The 13,148-nt window shown below is 46.4% G+C and overlaps 1 protein-coding gene across 5 annotated transcripts in view; it reads left to right on the forward strand.

Moving 5' to 3' along the window:
- THAP4 (THAP domain containing 4) overlaps positions 1–13,148 on the forward strand; it is a 76,096-nt gene that overhangs the window by 26,851 nt on the left and 36,097 nt on the right. Inside the window, exons 5-7 of one of the 5 annotated variants that reach the window (XR_012906156.2) lie at positions 425–528; positions 10,941–11,201; positions 12,836–12,967. Coding sequence is in view for 3 of the 5 variants with exons in the window: in XM_075937168.2 (XP_075793283.2) it covers positions 425–528; positions 10,956–11,075 (224 nt within the window). In the remaining 2 variants the exon portion in view is untranslated. Of the gene's footprint in view, positions 1–424; positions 529–9,136; positions 9,858–10,940; positions 13,016–13,148 lie in introns of those variants that run through there. The other 4 variants (XR_016350386.1, XM_075937168.2, XM_075937169.2 and 1 more) reach the window with 4 other exon arrangements.

Below are 13,148 nucleotides of genomic sequence, written 5' to 3' on the forward strand. Positions count from 1 at the left end.
ATGCAGAGCCCAGCATGGCTTCACGCTCCCAGTGCATCCTCTTCATCCTGGGCTGCGCAGTCCTGTTCCAGCGGCCTTCCCAGGGCACTTAAAGGGGGCAGAGCTGGCGTAGAACCCCACCCCAGTTATTTGAAGTGAAAAACTTTTCAAATCCAGCTTCTCAAATTGCATCTAAAACAAACAAGCAGTCTCCCTGGGAGCGCTCGTCTAGCTCTCCTGGCTGCACTTTCAGGCTATTGATCCCACCGCAAGTAATGGATGGCATGTCCTGGCAGGTGACTGCATCGTGTAGGCAGGGTGCACTAGGTTTCCAGTGTTTGCGCTGGCAGATGCCAGTCAGGAGAACTGTGTACAGCTCTTCAGGTGTCCTGCAACACAGTCTTGTTGCTTGTAGTGATGGTAACAATATCCCTTCTAACGGCAGGTCTTGTGGAGGTGGAGGAAGGGGAGGTGAATGGACAGGAGTTGTCTATAGCTTCTCACTCGATAGCCAGGATCTCCTTTGCCAAGAAGCCCCATGTGGAGCAGGTGAGTACCCTGGAGTTTGACAACACCGCTCAGGGAGCCATGTTGCGTGAGCGCCCTGCATTGTGAGGCTTGTACTCAGGGCACATGCAGAGCTTGAGCATGACACAGCCGGGCCTTGCTTATGCACTGTGGGACGTGGGGGCCAGTGGGTTTTGGCAGGATCCCACACAGGCACTCTTCCCAGGTCACGGATTGTGCCTTCCCCATGACTCACATCAAATTGAAGGAGATTAGGAGGAAGAGCCAGCAGGCAATTGTGAAGATAACAACCCTGATCTCCACTTAGGGGAGGTTCCCTATTCTCAGTCCATCAAACAGCGACCTGTTGCAGGGTGTTGGCTGGCCAGGGCAGTAGTTCTTTGAATGTCTCCCAGATCAATAGGCTGGGGTGTTTTCCGGAAATCATGGGCAGATTCTCTTGGGCAGTGACCTGGGACATTCTAGAGGCATTAACACCCCCTCAGAGAGCCTCCCATTTTTATTTGCATACGTAGTAATGATGTTTTTAGAAGGCTGACTTATTGACTTTAATGTCAATCTAAAGAAAGACTGAGTCAGTCACAAAACCAGCCCTGTGGCCAACCTGGTCCACTGTGATCATGAAGGAGAAAGAGCCTGCTTTTTTCAGTACAGTCCTTTCTAGCCAACGTGGTTCTGTAAAGCCTCTTACGCACTAGACTGCAGAGCTGTTCACTCTCCGGTGTCACCATGTAGCCAGAAAAGCTGCTGAGAAACTAGAAATGTTCTCCTTTTTAAGCAGCCCTGCCTCCTGAACTTGCTTCCGTCAGCTGAGTCCATCCTTGAAGGGTCAGTAACAATGTGGCTGAGACCCAGGGTTCATACAAAGGAATCAATGCATCAGGGAAGGGCAGACAAATAACCAGTGGCAAATTTCTAAAGTGCTTGTACACAAATGCTAGGAGTCTGACTAATAAGATGGGTGAACTAGAGTACCTCGTATTAAATGAGGAGATTGACATAATAGGCATCACTGAAACCTGGTGGAATGAGGAAAATCTGTGGGACACAATCATACCAGGATATAAAATATATAGAAAGGATAGAGCAGGTGGGTGGCGGAGTGGCACTGTATGTGAAAGATAATGTAGAATCAAATGAAATAAAAATAGTAAGTCAATCAACATGTTCAATAGAATCGCTATGGATAGTAATTCCATGCTCCAATAATAAGAAATTAGCAGTAGGGATATATTACCGACCACCTGACCAGGACAGCGATACTGACATTGAAATGCTGAGGGAGATTAGAGAGGCTACCAAAATAGAGAACTCTATAATAATGGGGGAGTTTAATTACCCCCATATTGACTGGATACATGTCACCTCAGGAAAAGAAATGGAGATAAAATTTCTCAATGGCTTAAATGACTGCTTCTTGGAGCAGCTAGTGCAGGAACCCACAAGGGGAGAGGCAATTCTCGATTTAGTCCTGAGTGGAGTGCAGGATCAGGTCCAGGATATAACCGTTACCGGACCGCTTGGGAATAGTGACCATAATATAATAACATTCAACGTTCCTGTGGTGGGAAGAACACCTCAGCAGTCCAGCACCCTGGCATTTAATTTAAAAAAGGGGAATTACACAAAAATGAGGAGGTTAGTTAAACAGAAATTAAAAGGCACAGTGACTAGAGCCAAATCCCTGAAAGCTGCATGGAAACTTTTTAAAGACACCATAAGAGAGGCCCAAATTAAATGTATACCCCAAATTAAAAAACATAGCGAGAGACCTAAAAAAGAGTCACTGTGGCTTAACCACCATGTAAAAGAAGCAGTGAGGGACAAAAAGGTATCTTTTAAGAAGTGGAAGTCCAATCCTAGTGAGATAAATAGAAAGGAACATAAACACTGTCAAATCAAGTGTAAAAATGTAATAAGAAAAGCAAAAAAAGATTTTGAGGAACAGCTAGCCAAAAACTCAAAAAGAAATAACAAAATGTTTTTTAAGTACATTAGAAGCAGGAAGCCTGGTAAAAAACCTGTGGGTCCACTAGATGACAGAGCTGTAAAAAGAGCAATCAAGGACGATAAAGCCATTGCGGAGAAACTAAATGATTTCTTTGCTTCAGTCTTCACGGCTGAGGACATTGGGGAGATTCCTGAATCTGCACCGTCCTTTGTGGGTGATGAATCTGAGGAACTGTCCCAGATTGAAGTGTCATTAGAGGAGGTTTTGGAACAAATAGAAAAACTTAATGTTAACAAATCTCCGGGACCGGATGGCATTCATCCAAGGGTTCTAAAAGAACTTAAATGGGAAATTGCTGAGCTATTATCTGTGGTTTGTAACCTATCCTTTAAATCGGCTTCCGTACCTAATGACTGGAAGGTAGCCAACGTGACACCAATATTTAAAAAGGGCTCTAGAGGCGATCCTGGCAATTACAGACCGGTAAGTCTAACTTCAGTACGGGGCAAATTAGTCGAAACAATAGTAAAGAATAAAATTGTGAAGCATGTAGAACAACATAATTTATTGGACAAAAGTCAACATGGTTTCTGTAAAGGGAAATCCTGTCTTACTAATCTGTTAGAGTTCTTTGAAGGGGTTAACAAACATGAGGACGAGGGGGATCCAGTAGATATAGTATACTTGGATTTTCAGAAAGCCTTTGACAAGGTCCCTCACCAAAGGCTCTTGTGTAAATTACATGGCCATGGGATAAGAGGGAAGGTCCTTTCTTGGATTGAGAACTGGTTAAAAGACAGGAAACAAAGGGTAGGAATAAATGGTACATTTTCAGATTGGAGAGGGGTAACTAGTGGTGTTCCCCAAGGGTCAGTCCTGGGACCAATCCTTTTCAACTTATTCATAAATGATCTGGAGAAAGGGGTAAGCAGTGAGGTAGTAAAGTTTGCAGGTGATACAAAACTGTTTAGGATAGTCAAGACAGAAGCAGACTGTGAGGGACTCCAAGAAGATCTCACCAAACTGAGTGATTGGGCAACAAAATGGCAAATGAAATTTAATGTGGATAAGTGTAAAGTAATGCACATCGGAAAAAATAACCCCAACTATACGTACAGTATGATGGGGGCTAATTTGGCTACGACAAATCAGGAAAGAGATCTTGGAGTTATCGTGGACAGTTCTCTGAAAACTTCCACTCAGTGTGCAGCGGCGATCAAAAAGGCAGATAGGATGCTAGGAATTATTAAGAAAGGGATAGAAAATAAGACCCAGAACATCTTACTGCCCCTGTATAAAACTATGGTACGCCCACATCTTGAATACTGTGCACAGATGTGGTCTCCTCACCTCAAAAAAGATATTTTGGCCTTGGAAAGGGTTCAGAAAAGGGCAACTAAAATGATTAGGGGTTTGGAACGGGTCCCATATGAGGAGAGGTTAAAGCGACTGGGACTTTTCAGTTTAGAAAAGAGGAGACTGAGGGGGGATATGATAGAGGTCTATAAAATCATGAGTGGGGTGGAGAGGGCCGATAAAGAAAAGTTATTTATTAGTTCCCTAAATAGAAGAACTAGAGGACACCAAATGAAATTAATGGGTAGCAGGTTTAAAACTAATAAAAGAAAGTTCTTCTTCACACAGCGTGTAGTCAACCTGTGGAACTCCTTGCCACAGGAGGCTGTGAAGGCTAGGACTATAATAGAGTTTAAAGAGTAGCTAGATAATTTTATGGAGGTTAGGTCCATAAAAGGCTATTAGCCAGGGGATAAAATGGTGTCCTTGGCCTCTGTTTGTCAGAGGCTGGAGAGGGATGGCAGGAGACAAATCGCTTGGTCATTGTCTTCGGTCCACCCTCTCTGGGGCACCTGGTGCTGGCCACTGTCGGTAGACAGGATACTGGGCTAGATGGACCTTTGGTCTGACCCAGTACGGCCGTTCTTATATTCTTTTAACTGAGATTGAGGCAGAGTTGACCACCTTCATGGTAATTGTTCCTTCATCCGAGAACCCTTTGTTCTCCTTGGAGCTAGAGGGACTCAGCAGAGCAAACACATTCCATTGGTAACAAAGGCAAAAGTTCTAGCAGTTTCACTGTAACCACAAAGAGGAAAAGCAGCATTTTAAAGCTGTAATGGAGCTGACTCGCTGCAATATGCCTTGTGCTCTTGCCGGATCTGTGCTGCTTCTGCCTGAAAATATTTGAGGGAGGAGAGAAGAAGCAGCCACCCCAGAGTAAGGATGTTAAGTAGTGGTTAATCGACTAATCGAATAGTCGATGGAATGTCCATCGACTAGTCGATAGGTACTTCCACAGTCCTCCTTTGAAATGTACAAGAGGCCCTGCTGGGGGTGCTTGTCCATTGCAAAGGAGGAATGCAGAACTCTGTGTGCAGCCCGGGGCCAGCAGGAAGTCCTGCTGACTCTGGGCTGCACATGGGGGGCCAGCTTTGAAATGTACAAGAGTCCCCAGTGAGGGCTCTTGTGCATTTCAAAGCAGCAGCACAGCATGGAGCCTGGGGTCAGTGGGGGACAGTGATCCTGGGTTCGCGGAAATGCCACGCTGGAGCCCGAGTTCAGTTAGGGAGTCCCCCGCTGACCCCAGGCTCCATGCACAACAGCGGCCGCACAGCTGATCCCATTTCAGCTGTATGGCACTGCTGCTTTGAAGTACCCTTTCCCCCCCTTTGCTGCCTCTATTTGATAGAGGCAGAAAGGGAGAGGGAAATCAACTTTTGCTTATCGGGTAGTTAACTCGTCCTTAACATCCCTACCCCAGAGCAGATGTGCAGCACAGACGATTGGGTAAGCACTGGGGAGAGCAGGGGAAAGGGGAATCTACAAACTGCTGTGCGGAAGGAGGAAGAGGCATACATAGGTAGGACAGTCGGGGAGGAAGAGGCATACATAGGTAGGACGGTCGGGGAGGAAGAGGCATACATAGGTAGGACGGTCGGGGAGGAAGAGGCATACATAGGTAGGACGGTCGGGGATCACGTGCTTGCTCCTGGGACTGCTGTTTAGGCAGCTCTGATTTTTAAGGAGTCCGTGTTTTGTGTTGCTGGACAGTGACACCGCCCTCTAATTTTGGGGGTACCATTAACCAGCCACTTGTGATGGTGTATGCACACCCCGTATATGCATATCCTATCTCGAGGGGGAGAATCACAGGGGTGTGTGGACACTGCTGTTACTACTGCCCATCTCTCAGTGACCTGAGTCAGTCTGTCATCCCCAGGACAGCATGGCCTAACATTCAGAGTCTATAGAGCAGCCCTAGGTTGCAGGGCAGTGCAGTCAAATGGCCAGTCCCCAGGGGACTGTCGTTAGAAGAAAGGGGGTGAGGCAGCAGTCCCAGTGGAGGGGCTAGGCCTACCCGGTGGAATTGTCCACCCCTGGCTCCATGGGAAATCCCACCTACCCTCTCTGGCAGCAGGCGATCCATGAACTTCAGTTCAGAGTCCTCTGGCTCCACAGCGCAAGTCGCTCCCCAAGGCTCCATCAGCTCTGGAGGCTCGATCTAGACTCCGGATCTTGCTGTCAGGATCTGTAGCTGGCCCCACTTCTACAGCTCCTGCTGCAGGTTCTTCCTCGCCAACATCCAGCCCAGACTGAGCTGAGTGGCTTCCTTTTATAGGCCAGCACTTAGAGCATGCCCAGTATGGTTGGAGGGGCGGGACTTCCTTCACCCATAGTTTATTAACCCCTTCCAGCCCAGTGCAGGGTATGCACACCCAGTCACACTAGCACAAGTCTTATCTAGCTCTCGTTAGCAAAAGTGTGTGTGTGTGTGTGTGTTTATATATATATATATATATACAATCATAGACGCCCCTCTGCACAGAAGGAAAAGATTTGCATTTTGCTAGCTACCTCCCTTTTGAAACAAGGTAGCATGAGTGACAAGTGATGAAAGCCTGAACAGTACATTCAAGGAAGGGACGGACATAATCGGTGTGCTGCTGATGGTAACAGTGGGTCCCTCCGACTGTTTCATTCAGAGAACAGCTAACTAGGGCTGTATCAACGGAGGGAGCTAGGGGTGTGACTCTCTTGCTCATACATAGAAGCGCTAGCTTTTGCATTGGTAGTGGCAGTGCACACCCAGTGGAGCCAGATCACCCATCTACAGCCAGTGAACCCATCAGATTCCACGGGAGCTGTTCCCCCCTGGGTCCTGTGACATTCACTGGAACATTTGTCCATATGAAAAATCTTAGAGCCCTTTAATTTCCCCCCAGTGTGATACAGGATTGGCAGTCACTTTTCATTTTGCTTTGACCAGCTTTTTTCCCTTTGTGCATGGTCTAATCCTTTGATCTCAGGACCTTGATCTCCTGAGGGAGAACAAAGCCAGACAGACCCCTGCAGTGTGACGTTTGGAATTCCATAAATGTCTACATCTCCCCTAAGCTTTGAAAACTAATCTTAACTCTCCTGAAATTAGCCTTTCCTGCCACAGGATGTCTTGGGGCAAGATAGTGGCTGGCCCTGCACTCAAGGAGCGCTTCTCTTCATGTGCCTCTCATAGCAGCCAGCCACAGCTGCAGTGGCTTACTCTTGCTACCCATCCGTAAAGGACCATGACAGAGGCGAGTGTATGCAGCTGTCGCCGTACTGCTTGGGACTCTGGGGGACTAGTGCACCCAGAAGTGCAGTACTCGAAGTTGTGTGGCTCACCACAGGCCAGCACCTTTAAGGTGTAACTGAGAGCATAGCTCACTGAGAAGAGCTTCCTAGCACACACAGCACTAATAGCAGGAAGTAGCATACCTGCAAATGCAGAGACTTGCTTTTCTGCATTGTATGAGAAGTCCAGTTGTGGAACCATAGAAATCAGCTGGAAAAGACCTGAAGGGTTAGGTCATGCAATTCTTGCCCGTCGGTAGAAGATCCCTTCTTATATTTTAGGATAGGAATAACAGGGTCAGGATGTTTGTGGATGATTAAACTTGCCAGCTGCAAGCATTCAAAAGTCATGAAATAGCAAGATTGTCTGAGAAATCATGAGATATACGTCTTCCAAAGCTGAAGTATTTACCCAGCTAGGTAAGGGTTTGTTAAGTGAGGGCAATAGCTGCATGTATTACAGAGTAGCTTTGAAAGGTGGCAAATGCCCAAAGTATTTTGAAACTGCATGTGGGTGGAGTTGGTGCTTCCAGGGACTGTGTTCTTTAGCTAGACGGAGATAAAAAGTGGTGAGACCGGCAGAGCCAAATGGCAGATTTGTAACAGGCATCGTTTAACCCCTTTCCTCTGCTAAAGAGCCTGAATATTTAACTCTAAAAATGATGGCGAATTCCACTGTCCTTAGCAAAGTGATTGTAGTAAATTGGGAGCCATTTAAAAATCCTTAAGGAAAGAAATAGCAGGATTAAATCCTGCCTTAGCGACCCATCTCAACCCAGCCCTAATTCTGGAGTCCCACCAGCGCCTCCACCCTGACAAGGCTCCTGCTCCGCACTCACTGTAACCACTGGCAGAGCTCTCAGACTGGGCTCCCTCAGCCCCCGAGACTTCACTCCCGCTCATCTCTGGCACCGTGCTCACCTATTGGGGACCGAGTAACACAAACAAATCTTGGAGATGACACGCAGGGAAAGAAGCGAAAGGGCCAAACTGCTGAGCGTGTGGAATTTATGCTGAGCTCCATTCAGGCAAGTGATTACTCAGGGCAGTGCTGGGCGCCCATAGGTGTGGCTCCATATGATCCACAGGTCCAGCTCCATCTAGTCCACCTCTTGCTGCCGAATTGCGCTCCACGATCAAAGCTTTCAGAACGATGGGCCTGATGCCCTGCTCTCTTACGCGTTTTGTGCTGGGGTAGCTCACAGACTTGAAGGAAGCCTTTGCAGCACTCTGAAGCTGTAACCCAACACAGTGCATCTTCCCAAGTCTGTGACGAGTACGCGGCCCTGCTCAGCTCGATGGGTTAAATCTCTGGTCTAAGCCTGTCTGTGGTAGGGATACACGTGGCAGTGCAGCAACAGCCATGCCAAGTCCCCATCTAGATGGTCAGCACTGGGGCGGTTAGCCTAGGGATGTGAACGGTTACCGGAAAGCACCCCCCTTCAGTGCAGTGTCAGTATTAACTATTCAATCGCTGATCATGCAGCAGAAAACAATGTGTTAATCCCAAAGACCCAGATCCTCCCAGGTAGTTAGGCTTCTCATTTAAGATTCTAAATACCTTGGAGGAGCAGGCCAGACTGCTTCCCCCTTCAGCTGCTCAGCTGTCCATTTCCTCAGGACAACTAGTCCCACCGAAAGGTGCCAGCATGGGAATGTCACGTCAAAACTACTGACCTCGGGCTGCTGTATTGATTGGGTTAATTACAGGCCTAATGTTTTCATTTAAATGAAGCTGCTTCATAATTGCCAGTCTGCCACTGCTGGCTACTGCAGAATTCAGGAAACATGCTGCAGAATTTAGGTCCAGCTTCTTACCGAATATATGGGGTTTGCTGCTAAGAATCATCAGAGCTGGAATTTGGCGTGGCTGCGTGTGAGCGTTGTATTTTCAGTTTGAAATTCTAGTTTTCATTAGCAAGTTGGAAACGGGCAAGACTGGCCAAAGCCGGAGTGACCGCTACTTTTCTGCTAGCAGGAGATGCTTGTGTACAGAGTAGCTGCTGGCTCTCACTGTTTATTGTTGTGCTTGTTTCCTTTTGATGACAGGCGTGCTTTCATATTTCATCTGCACCGCTGCATCTTGTCAGTCGTACATCAAGTGTTCCCTTGGAGCCCACTGTTCTCAGTGTAGCCCCCAGCTGTGCAGGACAGTAGCCACCGTCGCCCTGACAGCGCTGCTTGGCCTTGGGGAGAGACACGCTCTCTGTTTGACTGGCAGGGAGAGTAGGATTAATCCCAGTTTCTCCAGGAACTCCTGAAACAAGCCAGCTGATTTGGGGGCACAGGGAAGGGAAGATTTCAACATCCTAAAGATTTTGCCTGTGGAAGTCTGTCAGGCAGGAATGGGGCTGGGCTAAAGAAATAAGAGCCACGCTTAGTCTGTTGGTTTGCTTCATTTAAAACAATTGGGAAGCGGAACAAAGTAAAGGGCTGTGTGTGTTCATCTCCCTCTCAGATTACCAGGACGTTTAGGCTCAATTCCGACGGGAAACTAGAACAGACCGTCTCCATGGCAACCACTACGCAGCCAATGACTCGGCACCTTCACATTACCTACAAAAAGGTGACACCTTAAAAACCGGAGGGCAGGGTTTCCCACGGAGGAGCAGCGGGAGCCTGAGGCCAGAAGCACTCCCCTCTCGGTGACCCACATTCACCCTCAGTAGGGGCAAGGGAGGCAAGCGAAAGGCCCCTGCCATTGGGAATGTCATGCAGATGTTTCTGTAACGGTGTATGTAAAAAACCAAATAAAAAGCCTTTATTTTTATGGCTGTGGCTTTGGACCTTGCTGCGTGGGCTGTGAATTCCTCTGCTCTCAATGATTTCAGAAGGGGTTCCTCAGGCCCATCCCCAGTGAGTCAGGAGGCTGGCAGACTCAGCCTTCTAATCTCTTCTGGGATCTCAGTGGAGGGCCATAGGAAGATAAAAGCAGCAGCTGCACGGGGTGTGACTAGGGTTGCCAGATGGTTTCAACAGAAATAGCGGACACACTTGACATGACATCACAATCGACATTCCAGCTGAGTTAGAAAATACCGGACAGTTCGAGTTTCTCACTGATACTTTCTCAATTTGTTTCCCAAACAGAAAGCTCCAATACTGGATTGTCTGGTTCAAAACCGGACACCTGGCAACCCTGGGTGTGACAGACACAACTCCCATTCGGCCCAGTGCCATGCAGAGAGCACCTCCTGTGGCAGAACAGAGAACAGCCATGGGCTGAACCTGCAAGGTGCTGACAAATACCCCCCACCCTTCAGTGAGAGTGGAGGGACCTGAGTAGCTTGACTGTCTGATCTGAATCACTAGGAGCCATTCCACTGACCTCAATGGGTTTCCACCAGGCCCAGGAGGAGTCTCCTCCCAGTACAGGCTGGCCGGAGCTCTGGAGATAAGAGCCACACCCTCTCAAGCTGAAATGGGGAACACAATAAAACTCTCACTGACAGGCGCATAATAAAGAAAAGTGTGAGAAGCTTTACATAATGAGGTACTAATTTCTGCAGCATTTTCCATGACCTTGGTTTCCTGGTTCACCCTTTGACACAGCTGATTTATAACACTAGAAATATCAGCAGGTCTGTGTGCGATGGAGACACATTTGGAGCCCTAGTACATGTGAGGCAGTTTGAAAGATAGTGAAACAGCTATGGTTTTGCGGTGGAGAAGCGGGATCAGACAAGGGTTCCTGAGATAAGGGACTGGAAAAATTGTAGCTCGCTTTTTATGAAAGGGGAAGCTGTAACTTTGCCTAATGGATTTTGTTCACGACTTCTTGATAAGCTCTAAGGCATGTGCCTAATTTTGGTAAGGCTGGCTGCTTGCCTGAGTAGCTTTTTATTCCTTACAGATTTTATATTTGCAGGTTACAGAAGACTGTATAAAGTTCACCAAAGTACCAAAGGCTTGTGTACAGCGGTGCCTACGCCTTGGGAGGCCACAATGTTCGGATTCAAAGAGGTTACGCTTTTTTTTGAGGTTTTAAGCTCTATCTGCCAAGCTACTTGGGTTCAAGATGGTTACCGATATCTCAGAAGCACATTTGAATACAACATTTTCTTGTGTTTAATTGAATAGCATTCCACATCTCTAAGAGCCTACCCTAGCTACAGTAAGTGTTTACATCTCGACGATCATGAATACTGGATTTAAAAGCAAAAATGTAAAGACATTCCAAGTGAAGAAACCCCTGGGATGAGAGTGTGAGCATGCTGTTAGACTGAGCTTTTCTAAACCATCTAGGGGGTTTGAGCAACAATTTTCATTTTTTTAAAAGTAGACCTAGTTCGAGATTTTTAATGTTTGGTTTGGGGGAAGGGTAGGAAAGAAAATAGAAAGCAGGGAAGTTTGCAGTTAAGATTCTACATAAGCTCTGAACTCTCCCATGTTCCATTGTGCAATGCTTCATCCATGTAACAGAGATTCAGGCCTGACAACCGTACTACCTTTTAGGGTTTTTTGAATGATTAACAATGGGGAACATAATGCAGTTCTCAGCTTTCTCCTGTGTCGAAAAGGAGAAAGGTCAGCTTAGCTAACATAGCGGCTTTGATGGAGCCGGGAGTGCGGCACTTACAACTGGTACCCTTGGGGCGGTATGCAGCTGCTGAAGCGGGAGGTCCATCTCAGAATGAGCGCTGGTCAAAATGTTGCTGTTGAGAGATGCTGGCCTGAAAATGGTTCTTCGGCTTTTACAGCTTTGGCCAAATGTTGGGAGTTTCATCAGGAGACTTCAAAAAACAAAAAACGATTGGGGTTTGGGTTTTTATCAAAAGTGCAGCGATTTGACAAAACAAAACTTGAATTTTTATCAGTTTTTCATGTGGGCTGGAGAAAAATAAGCATTTTGCAACCAGCTCGCAAATAACAGAAAGCTCTTCTGGCTAAGGGCCACAGCTCAGTGTAAAAGTTTATTTTTATTATTAGTGCAGTTTTATTTGATTTCATTGTTATTTACAAATAAGCTGGATGGTGAATCATCAGGATAGGTTTTTAATGGAAAGCAACTTATTAATAATAAAAATCCATACAACTTACTCCTTGTTTCTTAATGAGGCTAAATAAATTAGAGAAATTACACTAGGTGCCCTTATCAGTCTGTGGGTCTGGCCCACGAAAACTCATCATCTAATAAACCATCTTGTTAAAGTGCTACATAGTCCTGCATTTTGCTTCAGCTACACCAGACTAACACGGCTACAGTTCTATTAAAAACACACACATTTTAAACTTAGAAATGAGGAGTAACTGTCTTTCCATCCCCAGTAGGGAAGGAGAAATAAGGAAGAATACTACTGGACCTACATGTTGTTCTTTGAACAGTGTAGGGCTGTGTTTCTCAGCCAGTGGTACGAGCACCCTTAAGGGTACTCGAGAGAAGTCTGGGGGGTACGTCAACACAATTGAAATTTGGAGAAAACTGAATTTTTGTTTTAAGTTTTACAGCACTTTCTTATTTTTGTACTTTTTATATCCAAAAATTTAATCGCCTGCCTGGCTACAATTAGTTGTTTAAACAAATGTGTTGCAATGGTAGCAAAAAATGTGTATGTGTCTGAAGACTGTAGGTACTGGGGGTATTTTTTTTTGAAAAAGGGGTACTTTATAAAAAAAGGTTGAGAAACACTGGTGTAGGGTGTAAGTGCTTTGCCGCACAAGGGCACTGCCTGTAAGTGCACTACTGCCGATGTAACAGCATTTCCTTAACACGGATTCTTGTTCTCCCGTTACTGTGTGATTGCACAGCTGCAGTGCTGGCTTCAGGAGCAGCTGCATAAGCTCAAAACCTCCTGTTCCAGAGAAGAAAAAGGAAGAGAGAGTCTGCTGTAGAACATGCTCTGCCATTCCCTGGAAGCTATTAGTGCAAATAACTCTGCCGTGTCCTATGGTGCATGGTTTTTCCAGATAGGAGATTCCAAGTTGGCTGTAAGTACTATCATGCTTGCTTGAAAGGGTAGGTGAAAAATGAACAGTGGCCCTTTCAGGAGGATGGGTTACATTTGGTTCTGGGACCAAAGGGTGGGAGAAGAACATGATCATATTGTTACTGCCAAAGATT

Source organism: Pelodiscus sinensis, chromosome 10 (assembly GCF_052426305.1).
Source record: "Pelodiscus sinensis isolate ZL-2025 chromosome 10, ASM5242630v1, whole genome shotgun sequence".
Taxonomy (NCBI): domain Eukaryota; kingdom Metazoa; phylum Chordata; order Testudines; family Trionychidae; genus Pelodiscus; species Pelodiscus sinensis.